At 40.9% G+C, this 25,545-nt stretch overlaps 1 protein-coding gene across 18 annotated transcripts in view; it reads right to left on the bottom strand.

The window, feature by feature from the left end:
- caska (calcium/calmodulin-dependent serine protein kinase a) overlaps positions 1 to 25,545 on the bottom strand; it is a 177,677-nt gene that overhangs the window by 18,646 nt on the left and 133,486 nt on the right. For 4 of the 18 annotated variants that reach the window (XM_041806644.1, XM_041806641.1, XM_041806643.1 and 1 more), the window contains 7 exons: positions 14,042 to 14,122; positions 9,102 to 9,290; positions 8,916 to 8,994; positions 7,181 to 7,266; positions 6,987 to 7,055; positions 5,127 to 5,195; positions 1,431 to 1,466 (listed from right to left, as the gene is read on the bottom strand). In XM_041806644.1, coding sequence (XP_041662578.1) covers positions 1,431 to 1,466; positions 5,127 to 5,195; positions 6,987 to 7,055; positions 7,181 to 7,266; positions 8,916 to 8,994; positions 9,102 to 9,290; positions 14,042 to 14,122 — 609 coding nt within the window. Of the gene's footprint in view, positions 1 to 1,430; positions 1,467 to 5,126; positions 5,196 to 6,938; positions 7,056 to 7,180; positions 7,267 to 8,915; positions 8,995 to 9,101; positions 9,291 to 14,041; positions 14,123 to 17,475; positions 17,524 to 25,545 lie in introns of all 18 variants that reach the window. The other 14 variants (XM_041806635.1, XM_041806638.1, XM_041806633.1 and 11 more) reach the window with 6 other exon arrangements.

Raw genomic sequence — 25,545 nt, forward strand, 5'->3', positions numbered from 1 at the left:
GGCGTCCGGTCCTATTTGGTTTAAGTGATTGCTCAAAGTGTGTTGGTTTGATCTGACAGCAGTCAGACAGGCTGAGGAGATTTGGTGCTGATTAAATTAGACTCTTGGCCTGACTATGACCTTAAAACCCCAGAGAATTTACTCAGTTGTTTTGTATTCTGACGTCTAAATTATTGCAGTCTGGTGCAGAAAACTGACGGAAGATTATTGGGGAAAATAGTTTAGGGCTGGAGAAAGATTACGATTATTTCTGGAGAAGAAATATTGTTTGGTTTATGAGTAAAATCAAGAAGAGAACAGGCAGGAAGTGACCTTTCTGCATGCTTTGGATTAAAGAATAATTAAATAAAATTTCCATCCTTTTGATTTTACCATGCTCTACCTCCGAACCTTCACCTATGGTCATGAACTCAGGGTAAAGACTGAAAGAATGAGATCGCAGAATAAAGCTCAGTTTTCTCAGGAGGGTGTCTGAGCTCAGCCTTAGAGATATGGGTGAGAAGTTCAGCTGTCCAGAGTGAACTAAAAATGGAGCTGCTGCTCCATCACATTGAAAGGAGCTAGCTGTGGTGGTTTAGATATCTGATCGAGAGGCCTCCTGGACACCTCCACGTACCGCTGGGAGGAGACCCCAGAGAAAGCAGACAATGTGCTGGAGGGGTTCTATCTCCTGTCTGCTCTGGGAACACCTCGGGATCCCCCAGAAGGGGTTGGAAAGTGTTGCTGGGTAGAAGGATGTCTGGCTTGACTTCTCAGCATGCTTCCAACACACCCTAGCCCCGTATAAGCAGAAGAAGATGAATGGGTGAAATTTCCACTCTATCATCAAGCTGTTCTCTATCCTGTATTTTTAACTGTAGTGGAGAGAAGATGGGCCAAATGAGGCCTTTGGTCCAAGGGTAGTTCCAAGTTAGGACAAGGGGCCTGGACCAGAGCACACTTGAATCAAAAGTCCAGTTTCTTTTGGTCAGCGTGTTTTCTGGACATGTTTCTATGTTAAAGAGGAAGGATTATAAAGACATGTGTAAGTCTAAAGCAAATCAGTCTGTTTTCTGCCCTCACTGAAGCTTTATGTTCTTTAAATCAATAAAATCTCATTTCTTAAAACACTCTGGTGAACGTGAACTATAACGCCCTTATATCCTCACCGCTCTGCTGACAGCTGCACAACTTTCTGGACTCAATCACATCATTTAAATTCAAAGCATTCTGAATCAGGCTGAGAAAAATCCAACAGTTCTGATTTAAAAGTTGAAAATGAGGTTGGACTTCAAATGCTGCTGTCATGAAGTTCAGCGAGCAGTCAGTGTGAAAGATCCAGGAAATAAACCCAAAAACAGACCAAGGAGGCAGGAAACGCCTTAAAGAGAGAAACAGGGAGCAGAGCGGGAGGAGAGCTAGGGTCATGTAGGTGTTTTTGCTTTATTTACCTGTCGACCTTTGGGCTGGATGGTGGACGGCAGGTCCTGGGGAGAGAAACCATCAATAACAGAGAGGGAGACAGTCAAATCAGACAAAATATACAGTTCAACAGAAATCCTTTAGAGCAGCGCTTCTCAAGTGTAGATCTAATAATGACTTTGGTTTTCTTCCTCCTAGTGTTTCAAAAGCAGATCTGTATTGTTTATGCTCTATGTTTGAAATGTGCAGATGTAGATGGAGCTTTCTGTCCATCCTCTGCCTTCATTTTGTTCATATTTCATCACATTCTCCTGAAGGTTACAGACATGGACCAAACACTGCAATGCCACCAGTATTACTAGTATGTACCTCGCACCAGGGCAGCAAAACACAACGAAGAATATTTAAAAAACTGTACTGACCTTTGTGAAGAAACTTTAACAGAATATTGTGTTGGCTGTTAGTGGGGTAGTGGGTATTTCATACAGCCTCATGATATGATATGAGTGATAACTGTCAATGAGTCCATCAAATCACTGTGGAGAGACTTTTCTTTGCAGAATAGTTTTAATTCAGCCAAACTGAAGGGTTTTGCCACAGCATCTCAATCAGATTTAAGTCCAGACTTTGACTAGACCACTCAAAAACTTTCATTTATTTTTTTTTCGTCCATTCATAGGTGGACTTGCTGGTGTGTTTGGGATCATTGTCCTGCTCCATAACCCGAGTGTGCTTAATTGGAGGTCATGAACCGATGGCTGGACATTCTCCTTCAGGATTTTCTAGTAGAGTATGGAATTCATGGTTCCAGCAACTACAGGAAGTAGTCCAGGTCCTGGTCCAGACCATCACACTAGCACCACCATGTTTGACTGTTGGTAGGATGTTGTTTTGAAGAAATGCTGTGTTAGTTTTACTCCAGATAAAATGGGACGCACACCTTACAAAACTTTTGTCTGGTCAGTCCACAGAAAAATTTCCCAAAAGTCTTGGGGATCATCAGGATGTTTTTAGTCAAATGTGAGACAAGCCTTTGTGTTCTCTTTGGTCAGCAGTGGTTTTGGCCTTGAAACTCTCCCACTGATGCCGTATTTGCCCAGTCTCTTTCTTATTGTTGAATCATGAACACTGACCTTAACTGAGTCAAGTGAGGCCAGCAGGTCTTTAGATGTTGTTCTAGGTGCTTTAGGGGGCTCCTGAATGAGTTGTCCATGTGCTCTTGGAGTTATTTTGGTAGCTCGCCCACTCCTGGGAAGGTTCACCACTGTTCACAGTTTTTCCCATTTGTGGATAATGGCACTCACTGAGTCCTAAAGCCTTAGAAATGTCTTGGTAACATTTTCCAGACTGATATATGTCAAGGTCTTTGTTTCTCATCTATCCTTGAATTTCTTTAGATGGCACCATGATGCGTTGCTTTTTGAGATCTTCAGCATACTTTGCTTTGTCAGACAGGTTTTACTATAGAATCTAGCTCTAATAAGGCCTTATGACCTTGACCTTTAAGCTCTAAAATCCAATAATTTTATCTTTAAGTCATTCTTAGGTGGTCATTACTGTAAGTCTTGAAAAATCCTTTCCAATCCAAGACAGAGGAGACAGATCCTAGCTGCACTGTCATTAAGAGGGAGTTACTGAAATTTTTGGTGCTTTTTTTGCACTACTGTTCATTACAGTAACAGATTAAATTATCAAAAATAACAGCATTGACAAAATTGAATCACTGAACGTTTGGATGACCTCCCTGTACACCTGACCCAAGTTTTCTGAGAAGCACTGCTTTAAAGAAACCAGAAATGAGCATGCACATTAATCTGAACTGTACCTTTATGTATTTACATTAACTAAAAACACTTCAGTGTTTTTACATACAAAGAATAAAAAGAGTTAGTCTGATTTTTCATCAGTTAGAGCAGATCTGTTGAGCCACACAGCGAGCAGCGAGCAAAGCAGCGTTAGTGTCTGAAGGTAACCCTCCTCGATCAAAGTGTTTGTGTCAGCAGTGAGCATAGCACGCAGCTCTAAGAGGCACACCAATTTTTAACTGAGATATCGGACACGTGGGGGGCGGGGCTTCAGCTCCAAAAAACAGGAAGATGGATCAGTAAACCATATTCTAACGGCGGGAATGTTTCTATCACATTACACTCAGGTGTGGAAGCTCAAATGTTGCCATGTTGTTCTGTCCTATTTTAGGTTTGTTTGTCATGTAAACATAGGGAATCTGAGAACTTTTAAAAAAATGTGTTGTTTTCTGATTGAAAAACACCACAATGACTGAAAATCCAGAGATCAGACCAACTTTCAAGATAAAGCACGTTTGATAACCTGCTAGCGAACATCAGATGAAGTGAAATTAACATTCAGTTAATATAAATTAACTTTTACATTTGATTACCCCAAATATCACAGAAAAGCCTCATATTTTATAGGATAATGATTATTTTGACATTTCGATTTACGCCTGAGTGTTAACGCTACAAAGCTGATATTTTTTATATCTGCACCCACATGCCCCTTCTCTTGCAGTTGGCCTCGCCTTTTGATTTACAACACAATTTTTTACTTCATGGCAAATAAACAACTCTTGATAAACCAGAAGAGTGGCTAGACAGAAGCCTCTTTTTAGCGCAAAACATAAAAATCCACTTTGAGTCTGCAAAATATTCCCTGAAGGACCAAGACTGTGATAATCAAGATTATCTGGTCTGATAAAACCAAGCTTGAACTGTTTGGTCTCTATTCTAAATCTGGAGGAAACCAGGCACCACTCATCACCTGCCCGACACCATCCCAACAGTTAAGAATTCTGGTGGCAGCATCATGCTGTGGGGGTGTTTTCCAGCAGCAGGGACTAGGAGACTGGTCAGGGTTGAGGGAAAGCTGAATAGAGCAAAGTACAGAGATATCCTCAATGAAAACCTGTTTCACAGTGCCTCGGACCTCAGACTGTGCCGAAGATTCACCTTCAGTATGACAACGACCCTAAGACCACAGCCAAGACAACACAGGATTGGATTAGGGACGACTCTGTGAATGCCCTGGAGTGGCCCAGCCAGAGCCCTGACCTGAATGCTATCCAACATCTCTGAAGAGACCTGAAAATGGCTGTCCACAGCCGTCCCCATCCAACCTGACTGAGTTTTAGAATGGCAGAAAATCCTCCAATCCAGGTGTGCAAAGCTTGTTGGGTCATAGTCTGCCAAAGGTGCTTTCACTGAATGCTGAGTAAAGGGTTTGATTACTTATGTCAATGTGATATTTCCTGGTAAATAAAAGTTACATTAAAAAAAACATAAGATAACTTGAAACTCGACACTGAAGGTGAATAAAAAGTTCACAAACTTTTTTAAAACATGAAATGTGGTCTTATCTCTCTGGATTGTCAGAATCTGCTGTCTTTGTTTTTCACTGAGGAAATAAAACAAAGAAAGTCATAAGAAAAGACATTTAGAAGACAAACAAGCTGTAATAAAACTGAACGACATGATAATGACTTTGGCATTTCACACTCTGAGTGTGATGTTACAAAAACACGGCGGCCGTAGGAATATGTTGTTTTTCGAGGCATCTAATTCTAAAACTTCAATAAATAGAGAGAAACAGCTGATAAATGAACACCTGCATGGACAAACGGACAGGTAGCACGACACATGACATACACCGATCGGAGGGGGGAGAGGGGGTGTTGGTCTGACTGTGAGGTGGGGGTGGGGCGTCCTTACCAAGATAGAACTGTTAATGCTGGAGTGACCGTTGGCAGGTGACTGCCTGGAGGTGGTGGGGGACTCTTTCTGAAATAAGACACACAGGTCAGCAGCAGCAGCACGCACACTCTCACAAAGACATGCACTCACAACAACACTCATCGGTGGGCAGAGACCGAGGCCATGAAGAGGACGGGGGGCAACAGAAACTGAGCACAGTGCTGACGTCATGAAAATCATCGATAACACAGAAACATCAGCAGCAGAGCTTTGGCCTGCAGGTCTCAACATCACCACAGGAGGGCGCCACACTGATAGCAGATGGCTACATGGTCCAACAATACAGGATATATGAGAGAGAGTATGAAGCAGACGTGACGTTGTGGTTGGGTCTTAAGGCCTGGGCCAATTCGCTTGTGCAGCTGACCCACCCTGAATGATTATCAGATGACAGGCTTACCTTCCTTTTACTTTTATTCACTCATGTTTAAGACTGAAGAAGGTTTTCATGCTTAAAGTTCAGGTTAAATGAGAAATAATCACGTGTGCAGTCTTAACCAATCAGATCAGGCCATTTTTCTACAGCACAGCACAGGCTGTACAACACTAAATGATATTAGGCTACATTTTAGAATTGGAGGCTCATTGAAACTGATCATGACATTTTACTTATCTATATTCATGCAATTTAAACTTCAATTTTTTTGTATAAAAAACATTTTGTAAATGGAGAGATGATACATTTAGAGGACATTTAAAATAAATTATTTTACCTTTACTTAAGTTTATATTATAGTGAAAGTATAGTGTTGTACTTCACTACATGTTTAAAGGCATTCATTACTGAGTAAAACAAACAAACAAAAAAACTAGAAGTAAAACGAGGAGGTTCGGGTTTTCTTTCAACATCATTAACTGGCCAGTAATATGGTTTTGACCACTGGTGTACTCATAGGGGGCAGAGGGGGCAAATAGCCCCTTGGTACCACAATGTTTAAAATATGTTGAGGCCTCTTTGGAAAATACATATGATAAAGTCCACTATAGGATGCCCTCCAAGGGCAACATTTGATGAACTGCCCCTTTAATGCCCTCTAATAGAGGACAAAATCTGACAAGATGCCCTCTTTGATGCCCTTTAAAAGGGCAGAATTTAAAAAAAAATGCAAATAATTTGACAAATTCCTCCTAGATACCACTTATATGGGTAAAATATGACAAAGTGCCTTCTTTGATGCAATCTTAATGAGCAAGAATAAAAAATCCCTCTTTTCTTATGGGGAAAAATGCAACAAATTACCCTCTTTGATGCCCATAAAAAAGCCCTTTTTGATGCTCTCCTATGGGGCATAACTTGACAAATTGGTAAAATATGACAATGTATGACAAATCTTGTTCGCTGGTCTCCCTGAGCACAATGAATGAGATTTATAGACCTCTACTTTACCTCTGCTTCAGTATATTTTAACCAAAGTAACTTTAGTTTTACTAAGTTTTACCAGTCTGGTAGTTTTCCACCTCTGCTCTTCTGCAGTGAAACATTGCCAACATATCTATTCAGTTTAGACTGGTGGTTCTAAACTGGTAGGTCTGACCCAAAGTGGGTCACTGAGCTGTTTTCAGGGGGGAGCAGCAGACGGATCACACAGAGAGGTGTGGATCATTCTGGGGGCAGCAGGAGGAGGAGGTTGGGGGTTCCGGTATCTTGGTTGTGAAATTGGTGTGCTGAATATCTGACCCAGCCCCAGCGAAACACACAAACACACCCTCAAAACACACACACACACACTGAGTAAGAGGCGAGCAGTTAGTAATCAGATCAGAGCTCACGATCAGTGAAGAGGAGGGAGGATGAAGAGGAGGAGGAGGAGGCGTTACCTCACACGATGAGCCCTGTGTTCGATAACTTGGCACTATTTTAAAAGTGATGCTGCCACGCATCTCCCTCTGTGGAAATAAACATGTGAATATAGGGATTATCGTTTTATCCTCAGACCAATATGTGACCAATATATGAATATACATGATATTTTACAGATTAACTCAGAAACATGCTGGTTGAATTCACTGACCAGCATCTTCTGCAGCTGCTCCACCGTCTGGTTGGCCACACTGATGCCGTTGATCTCTCTGATCTCATCACCCACATGTAGAGTTCCTAGGAGAGGAAACAGGAGAAATGGGGTTAGAGGGACAAATATTCAACCAAATTGTCACATGAGACGATTTTTACATTTTTTTACATTTTACATTTAAAAGCAGGGGGGCCATGGACATTAGGATGTTTTTCCCATATTTTGAATGATTCAGGTGGTTCATCCAGACTGTTTGATGACACACCTGCTGTTTGTTGTAATAATTTCACAGTGGTGATTCACAGACACCAGATATGTTGTTGCTATAATTCTACCAGCTGCTCTTTTATTCAGTGAAATTCTGTGAAACATTGCAAAGCTGATGTAAAGACCAGATTCATGTCTGTCATCAGAAGAATTGGCCTCTCAAAGCTTCAGGCCGATACACCTGTCCCTGTTCAGAGAAGGACGGGGCCAATCAGCATCATCTGAGGAGATAGAGGCAGTAGCTACAGCTGTGGTTCTGTTGAATCGACTGTAAAAGTCGCACACTGAGTCTGTTATTTTTGGCTACGTTTTAGGCTCTGTAATCTGCGAAAAACTCACTTAATCAAACCATGCACACTGAGTCTGGTGCATTCATTTTTGGATTCACTGTGAAAACACGTTGAATGTGGCAAATGCTTTCATGCTGCGAAGGGAAAACAGCAGTCAAGCTGTTTCTGTGGCTTTTTAACTCCTTGAAAAAGGAGTGTATCAGAGATTTTCACCCATTTAAATGAGTTGGACAGATGTAAAAGAAAAAAAAAAAGCATGAATTAAACTTGTTCAAAATAATTCTGACTAATGACGGTTTCAGTATCAGTGTACAAAGACCTCAACTATATAAACAATGGGGGCCAGTGAGGAGATTAGCATGGATGCAGCTGTAGCAGCAGTTTGACCTAGGGCTGTCAAATTTTTAATCCCAATTAATCTCAGAATTTCTGAAGTTAATCACAATTAATCGCACCCTTTTTAATGCATTTTAAAATTCCACTATTTTACATTTCAAACTGTTTTTGTGTCATTTGGGATTTTTTCTGCTGTCTTAAACTGAGGGTAATTGACTTCCTGTTTGGGTACAGGCTTATGTTTAGAAGTAGATCGATGATCTAAGCATAGACTTAATCATGGAAAAAGGAGCTTGCTATGAATTGAAAATGAAATGAGAGAACATTAAAAAGGTGCAGATGATTGCTGACTTGTCAACTGAACGGTCTGCGAGTATTTTAAAGTGAAATGAGACATTAAGGAGCAATGGTGGACTTATTTGACATCACTGTGGCTGCAGCTGTCACAGCCTTAACCAAAGTGTGTTGAAAAGGGACAATGGAGCATGCAATTAATTGCAATTAAAAAATATTAGTGCATAATGTGGACCTTAATTAATTGCAATTAACTTGATTAATCTTGACAGCTGGAGTTTGGAACAAGAAATGAACAGTTTTAGGTGAGAAGGTATGTAAATCAAATCAAATTAGAACTAAAACGTGGAGCTCAACTTTATTTTATAGACAGTCAAAAGCTTAAGATATTTCCTGCCACTTTAGATGAAAATATGATAAAAGATCATATTGGTGTAAAGTGTAGAGTGGCTGCAATTTAGTAACTCCTGTCTCAAAAAAGGAGTCAGTCATGTATAAGCCTGTCTCTTATCTGTAGACATGAATATCACTGCAGAGGAGGTTACCTTGTCTGTGGATCATTCCCCCATGCATTATCCTGGCAACGATGCAGTGGTTTAACTCGTTCATCTTCAGCGTAATACCCTGAGGATCAGACGAGGAAACAAACATCAGCTCTGAGCTTTTAACCTGTGTTTAACAGTAAATACGTCAGAGAGCATGCTAGAATGTAAATATGCTAAAGTCATCACCATGGGCTCGTCTGTGTTCTTCTGGAACTGGACCAGGCGGACTCTGGTGACGTTCTCCAGGTCCATGTCCCCGTTGGCGCTCTCAGGTGAGTCTCCGTTCAGGTAGGGCGAGGTGGGTGGGGGGGTGACCCTCAGAGCCTCGTCACTGTAAACCTCGTGCGCAACCACGTCGTGGGCCTGCAGCAGGGCCTGAGGAGAAACACAGAGACACTAACTAGACACTTACAGACCGTTTTATACTGTTTCAAATGATGAAATCTGGTCATTCAGATTCAGATCCATCATCACACAGCTCAAGGGATGAAATGGACCCATGCTGCACAGATACGGTGGGTTTTGTAGAGACAAAAGAGTTGACTTTAAAACTTTGCAGTGCAGGGGCATCGTTGCATTCACATCTCCCATGTACTACTCCTAAGTCAATACTAACCACGCCTAAGACCACCTTTTTAAGTGGGCCTGAGCACTGTGCCTGTGTATGATACGCTTTTGTTCTTATTGAGCAAATGAAGCAGACTTTTGGATCAAGTGTTCTCAGTCCCTGATGTAAACCAGCCTTTATCTTAGTCTGGCACGTGTGGTTTCGGCTTTGCATATCTTGTGAAGCTGCAGAGCTTCTGCTGCCTTACACATACACAGCGTTTGACACATCTCCTCTGACAGCTGCAGACGCTCTGACTGACACCTGAACAAACTGGTGTAAGCCTCAGAGACAGAAATCAAACATCCACAAAGAGGAAATGTGTCAGTGACTTTCCCTGTATGACAAAAACACACATAACTACACAGCGTAGAGAATGAGGAGAATGGGTCTGAGCACCAGACATGAAGGCGATGGCAGTGTCTCGAACTCCCCCTTCAAAGCCAATCAGACACCAAGTAACGCTGATGCTTGACGACGCACAGGAAGGGAAGGATGGGTATGTGAATGTTTCCTAATGAGGATGAGGTGAAGGGTTAACTAATCCCTCCAGGAACAACCTGTGTGAAAGTGAGTGAGAAAGATGTTCAAAAAAAGCAGCAAATGAAAAAAATAAGATCATTATGGAAAAGTGGGAGGAAAGATAGGAAGGAGATTGTGATATTAACTAAAAGTCAAAACAATCACCATCAGAGAAAAGTTGACGCTGCAGCTCTCTGCAAACTAAATCTGACATTAAATCAAACACGATCTGTTCTTAATGCAGCATGAGAGCGGAAAATGTTGCCATATTAAATGGTAGCCACTTAAAAAATAAAGTTTTAAAGCCTCACCACGAGCAAACTCTCTGATAAGTCATCCTACAAAGAAGAGGATAATTTAAAATCTGCTGTCAGTGATTTTATCAAACAGTGGAATTAATCCTGATGCCTCTTTATGAGCTACAAAAATTATACATAATTAAAGTGTGCCGTTGCTGTAAGCAGGTCAGGAACAGACAGTTTGAAATGTTCAAACATCCACAGATCAATGAAAAATATATCAACAAGATCTAAAATGCTCTGATGCTGATTCACTGTGCAGAATGAAGGCCAACAATCCAGCCTTTTAAAAAAAATCCAGTTTGACTTTGCAAACTCTGACATAGAAATAGGTCAAGAATGTTGTTGTTTTTTCATAGAATACACAACCCCTATTCCACCTCTAAATAAAAACAGAAGTCAATGACTGTCAAATCTCTGGATGTGGTATGGGGTTTAGCATCATCATTCTGAAATGTCTGGATGGGACCATATTTTGCTCTAAAACCTCTATCTACTTTTCAGCATTGATAGTTCCTTTCCAGATGTGCCAGCTGCCCACGCCATAGACACTAATGCAACCCCATACCACCAGAGATGCAGGCTTTAGAACTGTGCCAGGATAACAAGCTGGATTGTCCCTCTCCTCTTAAGTCCACAGGACACGCAGTCTGTGGTTTCCAAAAAGAATTTCAAACGTTGATTCATCTGACCACAGAACAGTTTTCCATTTAGCCCCAGTCCATTTTGAATGAGCTTTGACCCAAGAACAACAGCTGTGTTTCTGCATCCTGTTCACATGTGGCTTCTTCTTTGCATGATTCAGCTTTAACTGTCATTGTGGAAGGCATAGCCAACTGTGTTGACAGACAATGATTCCTGGAAGTGTTCCTGAGCCCACGCAGTGATTCCCAGTACAGAATCATGCCTGTTTTTAATGCAATTGACCCTGAGGACCCCTTCAGCCTTGTCCCATGCTCACATAAGCTGACAACCTCTAATACACAGCGTTTAGGAAAGGGCAGAGCCTTTGTAAAAAAAACTAGGAGTGTGGTTGGATGAATATTCTGTCTGTCCCATCTTTACAGGCCAATCAGAGCAACCAAACATGTGACGTGGCCGCTAGCAAGGTGTGCCCCTACCGAGGAGTAATTTCCATATAGAGTTGCATAACAACCATGGCGACTGTAGACATGTCAGTACAGGACTTCGTCGTTTTTGAAAAGAAAACAACTCACTGCTGTTCTTTGTTCTTCTTTTAACGAAGAAATGTCGTCAAGTTCTGATAAAACTGGTGCTTTAGCAGCATCCATGCTAATGTCTTCTGCCATAATTGCACCAGCCTCTTGTTGCTGCTTGCATACGTCACGACTCCGTCGTGCCCGAAAGTACTGCCCTTGTTGCTGATTGGTCCTGTCACTTTTTAACTGGGCCCAGACGGTTCAGATGGGAGCTTGGCAAGATGGATTCTCCAGTGAGAAACAAGGAAACGGGCAAATCCATCTGCTTCGCAAGGTTAATGCTCACGGAGATTTCTCCAGATTCTCTGAATCTTTTGATGATTGTTTGAACTGTATATGGTGGGAGATTCAAAGTCTTTACAATTTTACACTGAGGAACATTTTTCTGAAATTATTCAAAAATTTTTAGACTCAGTTTTTGACAGATTGGTGAACCTCTTCTTTTAAACCAACTCATGTTGCTGACCTGTTGACAATTAACCTAACTGGTTACAAAATTTTTCATTAGTACCACTTACCAGCATTTGTTGCTTGTCCCTACTTTTTTGAGATGTGTTGCTACCATAAAATGCAAAATAAACTTATATTTTTATTATATTATTTTAATGGTAATATGTCTGACCTTCAACATCTGATATGTTGTTTATGTTCTATTGTGAATAAAATATGAGTTTATGAGATTTGACAATCATTGACTCCTGTTCCTTATATAGGTTACATTTTACACTGTGGCCTAACTTTTTTTGGAATTGGCCTTTAATCCCTATTTTTCATCTAAACATTTGGCTTATGTACCAGGAAGATTTATACTCCGGGTATTACGGTAAATGATCTGGTAAAACCAGGTCCAAAACCAGATCTAGGATCATCTAGTGGTGGGCGGTCAGTCTTAGATTTACTTTGAGAAAGATGACTATTAAGACATGTGAACCAGTGAGGACTACAACAATAAAGATATGTTACTCATCTCTTTCTTAAAATAACTTGATGAAAATCATGCCCTTATAAACAAACGCCCCCCTCTCAGGTCTCACTTTGACTTGAACTCACTGGAATGTGGCCCACGCTGTTGTCCCCCCACCCATTCTTTGTTTAGTCCTCTGACCCGACACAACACGTCTCATCAGACACGCCTTACTGACCTCCGTCAGCACCTCCCCTCCTCCTCTGCTCGTCCCTTTGCATCCATCCATCTTCATCGATAACATTTCCTCTCCCCTCATTAGTTAACAGAGGTAAACTTTTCCTCCCTCTTCCTCCCTCTCCCTCCCCTTCCTCTCTGTCTGAGCGATGCAGGACCGCCCTCTGATCAGAGACGCTTTAATGTGACAGGATTAACATGGAGGCTGCTGACAGCCTGGGACTGACTTTCTCCAAACTAGGTTAACCCTTTCCTCTTCATCACACACGTCTGTCTGCTGCAGCTGAATGAATGATGCACATATGAATGAAGTTTAAGCATGAAGTTTGCAGACATTTGTGGGAGAAGTATTTATCTCAAACCGATGCTCTGCTGCAGAAATACTCCCTCTGACTCATGCATTTCTCTTAAGCTTTTTCTAACACCACAGTCAGAAAATTCATTCAAGCATCTAAAGACAAGACAAAAAACCAGACAGGATGCTCTCTATCATGGGAAAACAGCACAATTATTTATACAGCTAGGATGGGCATGATTTTCTGAGTTGTTGGGATGTGACAAGATAATGTCCCACAAGGCTAAGAGAGGTTGAAACGTCATGAGATTTTTTATAGAGATAAAAACAGTGTTAATAAGATAAATAGGCTCTATAGACATAGCAGCAGTTATTGTGACAAACCAGTACTGTGCTGGAAAATACTGAGAAAGATGACACTGAAACTTTTCAAACATTTATGTGCAGCAAGAGGAAAACAGAGCAAAGCTCAAACTTGACCTGTTAGGATAAATCCCTCCTGTCTCATTTCATGAACCCAAACCTGATGCCATCTTGTAAACTTAAATCTGGTCTCAGCTGGTCTTGTTTTTTGGACTCAAATCTCATATGTCTCCTTCTGTCTCTTGAACCAAAGCCTCATCTTCTCTCGCCTTGCAAACCCAAATCTCATCCTACCTCATCTCATCTCGTTTCATTCTATTGGACTCAAATCTCATCTCGTGAACCCAAATCTTACAGTTTTATCTGCCTTGATCTCCTGAACCCAAAAGTCTTACAACATGACATCTTTTCAGGTCTCATGAACCCAAATCTCATCCTGTCCTGTCTTGTTAACTCAAATTTCATCTCATCTTGGTAACCCAAACCTCATCTCATGAACCCAAGTCTTATTTTATTCTTGTGAACCCAAATCTGTAGTGGGTAAGTTGTATTTCTAACTTGTGAATGTTTGCCCAGAGGCCTCCTGCAGACATCTGACAGGATAACACGGCACAGTGATAAAGTTTAAAAAGACAATTTAAGTTTGGCTCTGACAGTCTGATTGTGGGTTTTGACTCACCATGAAATGTGGCTGGGTCAGTATCCGTCTGAGTTCCTTTGCTTCGTGGTTCTCTGGGTAGCACGAGATTTCTTCCAGAACCTAAAGGAGAGAAAAGAAATAAAAACACAGTCATTAGACTGATTTAAATAGACTTTTTCCACTTCTTCTTTATGTTCAGATATTTCCTCGCTGTACCTGCTGCTCCTCAGGATAGAGTATGATTGAGCGAATGCCCAAAACCCTCAAAGCCCCCCCCCCCCCCCCCACACACACCCCAACCCGCCTCATTCACCTCCACAGCCAATGTGAGAGCAACTTCAAGAAGCTGCTGCCCCCGCCTCGGTTTGATGTCAGCTCCAGTTATGTATCGCCTCAATGGTGAATGTGGCATTGTAGAGGTGAGGCCTCTGGCTCTGTGTGTGAGCTGAAACACTGCAGAGTGATGACGATAGAACCAGACGCTCTGAAGCTCATGTTAGAGCTAAAACACTGCAGAGTTATGACGAAAGAATAAGATGCTGTATAGTTCATGTTAGAGCTGAAACATAACGGGGTTATTACAATAGAATCAGACGCTCTGTAGCTCATGTTAGAGTTAAAACACTGCAGAGTTATGACGATAGAATCAGATGCTCTAAAGCTCATATTAGAAATGAAACACTGCAGAGTTATGATGGTAGAATCAGATGCTCTGAAGCTCATGTTACAGCTGAAACACTGCAGAGTTATAACAATAGACTCAGATGCTCTGTAGCTCTATTAGACCTGAAACACTGCAGTGTTATGATGGAAGAATCAGATGCTGTGTAGTTCATTTTAGAGCTAAAACACTGCAGAGTTATGACGATAGAATAAGACGCTCTAAAGCTCATGTTAGAAATGAAACACTGCAGTGTTATGATGATAGAATCAGATTTTGTGTGGTTTAAATTAGAGCTGGAAGACTACAAAGATATGATGATAGAATCAGACGTTGTGTAGTTCATGTTAGAGCTGAAACACTGTTGAGTTATGACGATAAAATCAGATGCTCTGTAGCTCATGTTGAAGCTGTTTGAAGCTGTGTTTGTGTATGTGTTCGGCTGTATCACGAACACTCATGTAAATATACTTGCCTATACATTAAATTATTGCCTATACATTACCAATAAATTACTGGAGGAAGCCATTAGAAGCGTGCCTCCAAAAGTGCATATGACTTGTAATACAGCTGGGCTGTGAGAGGTTATTTGTGATTAAAAAGAAAAAAAAAAAAGAAAAGAAAAGAAAAGAAAAAAATGTTGTTGTTCTGACCTCCATGGGCCCCTAGTTTAGCAGGGCCCCAGAAAGCTCTCCCCTTTATCCCCAGTTATGGTTGGCCTTGCATCTGTATCAGGGTTTTATCAATTAGAAATGTAAAATTGCTGTTGATCTTTGACAGAAATATGTCCCTTTTTGATAGGTCATTGTAGGGCTCAGCTTTAATTAGATCCAAGTGCGCCATGTCTTCCTGATTACAGCATGAATAACTCTCATTTTCTCCTCTCTCTGCTCCATCTCAAGCTCTGATTTATAAATCTTATCACTCTTATCGTCTTGAGCACTCCAACAAAGGTTTGTCAGCTTCCTGCAGTTTGCTCTTGTTTTGTGTCTGAATGTGGAGATGAGCCTCTCTGCTGTACGGGGCAGAGTTTATCACAATTGTTTGGACACCCTTGTTCTATATAAATAAGTATATTCACTGTGATCTTATTCCTGAATCTGTCTTTATTTTGTTGACTGATCTGACTCCATACAGGAGCTGTAGGTTGTCACATATCCCTTAAGAATGCACGATATTATTGGAAGTATATCGGTATTGGCAGATAATAGCTTAAAAAATTAATTATCCGTATCGGCCGATAATAAAATTTACACTGATCTGTACGGCCAATAATGTGACATCATAATTAAGCACACACGATGACACCGGACGTGCCCCAACAACAACAAACTCAACATGTCAGCTGTGTGGGAGAAGTTTGAGGTGTGGGAACAAGACAGCAAAGTAGCTGTTTGCATTGCTTGTGAAGTACATGTGATGCGAGGAGGACTCGACAACACGCCAAAACTTGTCAGCAGCCTTTACTTAAGTCATTCGACAAAGCCAAAAAATACAGCAGTGACCATCCAAAGGTAAGGAGCTGAACAGGAAAATCATTGAATTTATAGCTCTTGATAATCAGCCTTTCAGCATGGTGGAATATACGGCTTCCGCGGGCTAATGATGCATTTAAAGCCCCGCTACATTATACCTAGCAGGCGCTTGTAGCCTTACCTGAACTGCAAAACTTCATTTCCAGTCACATAGAGAAGATCCTTGTTAAAGCTAAACATATTAGCTTCACCACGGATATATGGACATCAAGTGTTTGTCCTTTTAGCATGTTGAGCCTCTCTGCCTCAGTGGATAGATGAGGATTTTACTCTTAAAAATTCTGTCCAACACTCACAGTTGTGCTCACTAAGCAGCCGCAATTGCAGCCGCTTTTGATAACATGTTTCAGATATGGAAAATAGAGATAAAGAATGTGCATGTCGTGCCATGTGCGTGAAACATGGCAAAAGCAATGATGAACTTCTGTGTGCCAAGTCTCCTGTGCATGGCACACACTCTGCAGGTGTCCTGTCTCCAGCATTGGAGATGTGGGTGTAACTGGGTTGTTACAGAGTGTTTATGGTGAAATGCCCATTAAACTTGGTTGCTTGGTTAGTTTGTGCTGTTTAAAGCAGAATCAGGAGAACTACTTCAGTTGAGGTTTATTTCTTTTGTTCATCTTGAGTCTCAAAAATTTAAAATCATATTTAAGCTCTGAACTATAGCTAGTTTGTTTTGCATTTAGGACTCTGACTTGTTGTTGTTGTTTAAAGCCCTTTGTCAGGAGTATGTCAGGGAGCCATCCTGCAAACTGGCTGAGTATTAAGGAGAATCAATCTAAATGTATAATCTATTTCTTTTTTGCACTGTGGAGCTAAGTGTCAGCAGGTTAATTTGCTGCTGTTTATTGCCCTTAAAGATGCAGATAACTTTGGCTGTGCTTTTAAAAATAAATGTAGCATGTAATGCACATGTAACCCGAAGGCATTACTGTAAGTTTTTCATTAGTGTATGGCTGTATTTGAAAAAAACAACACAACCTTCATTTCTTATAAAAATCAAATGTTTTGTCAGTTTCTAAAAACATAGACTACCAATATTTCAAAAGAAATATTTGTAGTACAGGGTGGAATTGGTGTTTTTTACAGTGGAAAAAATGTAATTAAATATCGGTATTGTTATTGGCCAACATGAGTTTTAAAATATTGGCATATCGGATATCGTCAAAAATCCAGTATCATGCATCCCTAATAACCCTCAGTTGTATTTCCTTCTCTCCTACATCTCTGCTTTATCATTTGTCAGTCTGTGGACATGGTGTGTGTTGGACTCTTACATAATCCAGAAGTTTCAAAGCTCCGCCTGCTGCATCTCTGGATGATCTCTTTATTGGAGGAAGAGAGGAAGAAGGTTACACACTGACAGGTGTTTAAAGAGTCAGGGGAGTCAGGATCCATCCACACTGATAGGTTTTTAGTTTTAACCATAACAGTGAACATCCACATCCACTGAACCTCAACTTATGAGATTTTTGGACCTGCTGCTGACTTTATTCCAGTCTGAAGACAAGTCTACATGTAGGTGTTTGAAAACTGAAGTTTTTCGGTGTTTTTTACCTTTTGAACTCACACAAATGGTTTTATAGGTCACTGAAAACACCATGATGAAGATTTTAAAGTAAGTGTTTACAGCATTGGTGTGGACAAATATGGATGACTACTGATTTCTTTGCTGTTTGATCTCACTGGTTATCACTTGAATTTCCATTGCGACAGTGGATGTAGATGAGTGCTAGTGCTAATCGCTACCTGCAGTTTCTCCAATTTTAATATGGATGATCCAGCGAAAAACTGACTGGTAGATTCATGATATCCAGCTTTTTTTCCTGCAGGTTAATTATTGGAGCTAAATATGCATTTTATATGTGTTTCCCCAGATTTCAGCACAGTATGTCTTATAAGGCATCACAAGTGAACAGCACGGTATAAGAAGGCCATTGTTATTCAGTAAATCTCTCATTTAGGATGTTTGCAGTGACTTATAACACCGTTAGTATGAGTATGAAAGGTAAAAACACAGAAAAACTTTCAAATGGCTACATGCGGACTTGTCTTCAGACTAGAATAAAGTCAGCAGCAGGTTCAAAAATGTCCATTCTTCTGTTCAGAATAAAAGCATGGAATGGTTATGTCTAATGGGAAAATGCCTTTAGAAGGTTTGATACCATCTCCACCCTCAGACTGCTCAACAGGGGCAGCTGGTCTCTCCAAGTTTTTAGGATCTTAGCAATCCCTGGTAAAAGGTCTTTCTGTCATAAGTCCAAGACTTCCCCATGCATGTTGTTGGGATCCAAGACAAGCCCTCAAGGCATTTTAACATCTATAAATGTCTGCTCGTCATTCAGACCGTTTCAATCCCTTCACATTCTGAGATCTCTGATGTTCATTGAGCTGGATTATTTCTAAAACAATGCTGCATCCCTCATCAAGTGCTTTTGTTGTTTGTAATAAGAACATATCAGTGTGGATGGCTCCAGTGACTCCGCCCCTTTTTGTGATCAGTTATTGGGCTATGAATGAGTTCAGTTTGTTTGATTAGTATTTATAGCCACAGCAGATTCATACAGTCCAATCAGAGGAATAAACCAGGCGGTAAGTTTGGAGGTTAGAGAGAAGTGTTAGTGAAGCTTTGAAGCATCTGATCATTGATTAGTCAGACTAAAGCAACGAGAAGCTGCTCTGTGATTGGTTCAGAGCTTTACAGCATCATTCAGAGAGAGTCAGCAGAGACAGACATAAAGCAGAAGAGGAGGAGGTAGAAGAGGGTTTCTACAGTTCAGACATGATGTTTAATAAACAAGGCTTCACTTTCTAAATCATTGAATTTCTACACTTGAAGAGGTGTTTCTGAAATACCCACAATCTCATCAGCTTGGATAAATAAGAAACAGGTTTCTAGAGGCTGTATTCTCAGTAACGTCCAGCAGAGGGTGACAACATTTGTTTTCAAAGAGGTCCGATGGCATAATGGTACCAGCTCATCTGGTCTTGACTCTACTGTTTCAGCAGAATTTCCTCTAAGGATCAGACCTAGTCCTGTTTTTGATATCACCTCTGGGAAGGCTCAAAGTACACCAATTCTAAAAAAATAACATATCACTGATTGGTCAGGTTGATCCATAGTTGGAGGTTTGACAAAGGATTCAAACCCCCTTATTCATACTGATGTATGACCTCCCAAACTCCCTTGTACTTTCAACAGAATTTTGTAGAGATCCTACTGGATTTTTCTTGTACCTGACAGGGGAATATTTACATATTCATTTTCAAATATTGATTTCAATACCAATATGTACGTGTTCCTTCTTGAAACTCAGCAAACTTAATGCTAGCCTTACAAAGTGAAAGAAGGGATGACAATGACTTCTGAATATTCTTTGCTCTGTAAATAAATGGTTGGATCACTGTTATTTAAACCAATGGTTCCTCACCATTTTTCCTTAGAGCCCCCAAGAGAATCTAAGCCCCCCTCCAAGACCAACATGAAAAAAATAGCTACTATATTGTTGCCAAAAATCCACATCCATTTCACTGTTTAATTGATAGAACCCTAAGAAAACTCTACATCATTAACCAGAAGACCATTGTATAATCTGTCTACTAAGTGTCTTATCGTGATCTGAATTGATATGTGGACATCTAATTTTGACAACCTCAGAGCAGACTAAGCCTTGTGCCTACCCTAAGATCTTTGGCGCTACCCCAAGGGTTCTTGGCCCCAAGTTGGGAACCACTGATTTAAACCAACAGCCAAAACACTACAAAAATTACCATTTTCAGCTGTGATCAGCATGCTAGCCAACAGCAAAAATACAGCAAAGGTTACTAATGTTGGCTGGAACTCCTGTGTAAAAGAATGGTCAAAATACTACAAAAGGTACCATAGTCTGCTGAAATCCAAAAAATGCAACAAAAGGTTACAGTATCTGGCTAAAATTGCTGTCTTTTAACCCAACATGCAGAAACGCAACTACAGGTTACCTAAGAGGATGTATGATTTTGAATCTTTGCTGACATCAAATATGTATTGAGCATACAGCATTAGTTTAGGCAGGCCTAGTTAGTTCAGTTCAACCTTAAAATTGAAATCCGCTGATCTCACCCAAGCCCTCATCAGCTGATGGCTGACTCATTCGCTTCAAAGCACCCTACTGGCTAATCACACTCTGCTACTGGCTAATCATACACTGCTGCCTACTCTTTGCTGCTCCCTCTGCAAGCTGTTTTTTCAACCCTCCTCCACCCCAGCTCCTCCATTATCATGTATCTGGCTTAGTCAAAAGCTACTTTCACACTGCCTCTCTTCTCCGTGTCTGTTACGCCTTCGTTCCGCAACGCCATTCCGTATGAAAGCGACTGTTCCGCAATGGGGGGGTCGATCTCGCCCCACCTCTGATCCGGATTGAGAGGTAGTATCAGAGCCATAACAGACTTTTCTGCAACGAGTCTGAAAGGACGTCACGGCATTCCGCAAAGGTGAGTGTGCGCTACTGTGTCCATAAACAGGAGATTTAAAAACCAGCACAGTTTAATCGAGCGGCATTTCATCTGAGAAACAACAGGGGGATAAAACAAAGAATAATGTTGATTAACTGGAGAGACTGCGAGGTTAGAGAGCTGATCACACTCTGTACAGGAGAGGAGAGAGCAGACACATCTCTGCTCACAGCACTGTCTGAAAAGTTGCATCATGTGTTCAGGTGAGCTCGGTACTCTGAATCTTCTGACCTCTGACATAAATAGTGCGCTGTGACAATGCTTAAAGTCGGATCTCCAACTCAGAAACATGGAGGAAAAAAAGTCAACTGGATCTAATCGATCAAAATGAATGTTCATGTTATTTTCCCCCTATTCTATTTAGAAAATACAAAGTTTTGAACCGAGAAATCCAGAGTTTCGAGTTTCATTGAAAGCAGCAGCTCGGGCAGTGGCTGCCATCTGATTACGGGCCGTCAGTGTGTGTGTGTGTAATCTCGTGCGTGCACAGCTCTGTTACACCTTTGTGTGAATTGCTCGTTGCGGAACAGACACGGGCATTCCTTTTCACCTTTTTTTGCGGACTCTCTGTGTAAAAACGGCTAGAGTCATTTTGTTGTTGTTGATGCCTGCTCTGCTCTGCTGCTTCTCTCCCTGCCTCAGTAGACACAGGAAGGGCAGGAATGTGTGCTGTTCCTGCTTAAATGCTTTACACATAGGCTCTTGAAAGGGCAGGGGGCTCCCAGAACAGCCACACAGCCAATTATAAATAATGGCAATAAGTGCACATTAATAACTGCTAATAAAGAAAAGTATTATAACTGCTAATCATGTGTGTTTCAAGTGGTGATTCCTTTACTGATATTCAGATAGTTCAGATCTGACACTTAAATCCTTAAAATACACAAATGAAAATTTAAAGATGGACTAATTAACAAAATTCAGAGCTTAAAACACACTTTAGAGTTTAACAAAGTAAAAGACTGCAGCTAACTAAAACTCCACTAACTTATTTGTTTGTACTGTTACGATTCAAAACTGACATAGGCCGATAATAATAGCCAATATGTTGGTTGTTAAGGTGAACATTTTTGGCTGTAATCTTCATGTAAGCAAACAGCCAAAGCACAACTAAAGGTTAGCGTACTTTGCTGTCACTGTCCTGTTACTGTGGCCAAAAAAATCCTACCCAGGCCCTCTATGGTAATCTAGTGTTTTGATTCAGAGCAGTGTTTACAACTCTGCAGAAAATTCCAGAAACCACGAGATCTAAAAGTCTGCATGTATGACACTAAATGTTTTTACTCCCTCACACCCACACAGACCACGTCCATGACTTTAAATCATCAGTGGGTAAAAGATGGAAAATATGACCCCTAGTTTTCAGTCTTCTTCTGTTCTTTATTAAAACACATAAAACAGCTCAAAGCCTTCTCTGTCTGCAGGAACAACATAACAGTCTCTGTGTTGGCTTTAATGAGCCTCTAAGCAAAGAACTCAAACACATCCACAGAAACATTCACAGCACAAGCTCCGCCCCCTCACGCATAAAAACACACACACAGACACTGAGAGCTCCAGATCCAGTCTGCATCTGCTCCAACTCTCTGAGACGTCAACACATAAACTGAGACTGTGTTAGTTCATCTGTGGTCCGGACCTGACCCAGACCCAGACCCAGAATAAAGGTCTGTGGAGGACCGACTACACATCAGATGGTTTTAGAACAGAGTCTAGGACAGATGTGACCTCTACTCAAACAATTTAGGGAGAGGGGTCCTGATTTGACTTTTTATTTGTCCGAATATGTTTATTTAGAGGTCAGGCAACATTCAACACAATACCAACAACTATTAACATTGTCACTGAGGGGTTGGTATGCACTTTTAGAGCCCCCAACATCACCCATACCTTCTTAGGGGTGTTACAGTATTTGTATTTGTCCCAAAGATCAGGGCTTTTGTGCACGTACTCGACAAAACAAAGCATTTTAAAAAAGTAAACAAATATGAGAGTATCCACCCTCCAATCTAAGTGGCAGTAAAGCTCTTAATTGTTTGCTAACCACTATAACTAGGAAAAGGAAGATGCTGTCACACAAAAAACACAAAGAAGAAAAATTGCCTCTCAGTGAGCTACGCTGGCTTTGTTGTCCTCTCCTAATCTCTGACTGTGTTTAAAAAGACTCAAAAAGTGAAAGCTGAGGGTGCTAAAGACATTAATGATGCTTGTACATTTTTAAGACTGTGCATGGGCATGTAGAAGTAGAGAACAGCAGCTCCAAGTGTCTGTCTAAGTGCTCTGCTGCAATGGCCTGTCTTGTAACCACTGCACCGGCTGTTAAAGAACAACTTTGTAATGGTGTCACTGCACATTTAATGAAAAATACCTACAATACAGTTCCTTAAAGTGCACGTAATTTATGCTCATTTTATGCCCTATTTATTTTAGGATTTTAGACAAGCAGATATAAGGCTATTCATGTCTGTGTTGTTGGGGTTTTATGCATTTTTTCTCCTCTTTTCATTTCTTGTTTAATCCATCACAGTCTGTACCAGCTATTAAAGGTTCTTCTACATAACACTGGATGGAACTAACTGGGGAGCTGCACTACTGTCAGTTACAGGAAATAAATGGGAGGTGACTTATCAGATACTTTAAGTTTATTTTTGCCTGATGAACTAAACTCATACTTAACCATGACCCCAAACCTAGATATGAACTGAACCGTGACCTCTATGAACCTTTACTCCTCCATCTCAGCCAGGATTTACCCCGATTCTTTCCTTTGTATAATGCACAAAAAGATCACCAGCTGACGACGTTGACTGTCCTAAATATTTGTTTTTCTTCTAAAGAATGAACATATAACAGTCTGCCTATTTTTGATGAAAACTTGTATTTTCCTCCATCTTCTATTCATGATCATAGCATCTCTGCTGCCACTGACTGGCTCTGTTTTTACCACTGTAAACGTTCCTGTCTGCAGACTCCTCCTTAACTCAGTCTGGTCTGAGTAATCTGATTTGATTGGTTGAGTGGCATCACATGTGCGTTTTCTTCTGTAAAGTCAAAAAAAGTTGAGCTATGGAATGGAATCTGCATATTAACCCTTGATAATACCCTGGCTTGTAAAAGGTATCGGCCCTTTATGTTTTTGCTAACCACAATGCTGGCTGTAATACAGGGCTGGCCAACGACTGACTGTGGCTGGTGGATTAAAAAATCTACCAGCCACAAACATCTTTTACCAGCGACTCTGTTTTAACAGGAAGGACTATCCAATGAGGTATAATATAAAAATCAAGGCTTATATTATTCAAGTTACAGGCTATTTAATAAGAGGGAGTTATTGCACTGCATATTGCTGTAAATTCATAGGCTTTTTCCTGCATCATAAGTTTTAGATTTGCTAGAATTTAATATTTTCTGCACCTTTTCTGCAGTCTCATACAAAATTCAGGCTTTAACTTTTTGGCCTGAAGACTTTGCAAGACACTGGTTCAAACATTTCTTAAGCAGACATACTAGTTGCATAGAGGAACTACTCTTAAATCATTCTGAGTCAAACCATCCCAGCACACAGCAGCCTGTAAACACTGGACAGCACCTCTGACACAGGGAGGAGGAGGAGGGTTTTTGGTCGGTGAGCATGTAGGTCCACTCAGCTTCGCCCACAAAATCAGTAGGAACCAGGAGAAAAGAAGGTTTAATTTATGCAGTTTAACAAAATCTCTGTTTAAGGTTAGGCTACTTTTATTAACCCGTCCAATTGGCTGGTTATCGGAGCAAATTCACCTGACACTGCTCAAAAATACCTGCATTTGGCTGGTGCTAATTTCCAACTGTGTTGACTACTGGTCTTTCTTTGAGTATTTACTGTCTTCAGCATTAAGAACTTCTATTATTTATTTATTTATTTATTTGGTGCTACACGGCGGTGCAGTGGTTAGTGCTGTTGCCTCACAGCAAGAAGGTTCCTGATTCCTGGTCAAGGCCTTTCTGTGTGGTGTTTGCATGTTCTGCTCATGCATGCATTGGTTCTCTCTGGGTACTCCTGCTTCCTCCGAACACCAAAAACATGCTCGTTAGGCTAATTGGTGAATCTAAATTGGCCGTAGGTGTGAGCGTGAGCGTGCCTGGTTGGCCGACTGACTGGCAACCAGTCCAGGCTGAACCCCAACTCTTGTCTAATGACAGCTAGGATAGGCTCTAGCCCCCTGATACCCCAAACGAGGTAAGAGGTTTAGAAAATGGATGGATGGACTTATAGTTTTACTGCCATGGCATCAAACAGTTGATTGATATTATCAAAATATTGTTGATTTTATTAAAAACTAAAATTCTTGCATCTTTCCTATCCTAGAGTTTATGTAATTTTCAGTGGAGATGAAGGTCAGAGATGTGCATTAATCCTCTTTCTCTCTGTGTGAGAGGAGCACAGAGTCAAACACAGCTTCATCATCAGCAAACAATCATCAGTGAAGGTCAGTGAAGTCTGAAGTGAAGAGAAAACATGACTCCATAACTGTGAGCATCAATGATTAATAACTCAATCTCTCTCCCTGTGTTTGTTTGGAGTCAACATGATTTCATCTGAGCTCAAACACAAACAGAGGAGAAGAAATAATCAGGACTGAAGTCTCTGCAGCGTGTAGACAATGGAGTCCATCCTGCTACTGTGGATGTTTAATTTTTAAAATAAGCCTTTTTCCTACTTCCACATCTACCCCCAGCTCAGAGGATGAAATGGGCCTGTGCTGTACAGATACCATGGTTTTAAAGACACATGACATGTTAAGATCAGCTCTTCTCCCACTATGTGGAACAATTTCCAGTTGACAGCTAAGCTGCCCTCTCTTGTTTCTTAT

Source organism: Cheilinus undulatus, linkage group 15 (assembly GCF_018320785.1).
Source record: "Cheilinus undulatus linkage group 15, ASM1832078v1, whole genome shotgun sequence".
Lineage (NCBI taxonomy): Eukaryota > Metazoa > Chordata > Actinopteri > Labriformes > Labridae > Cheilinus > Cheilinus undulatus.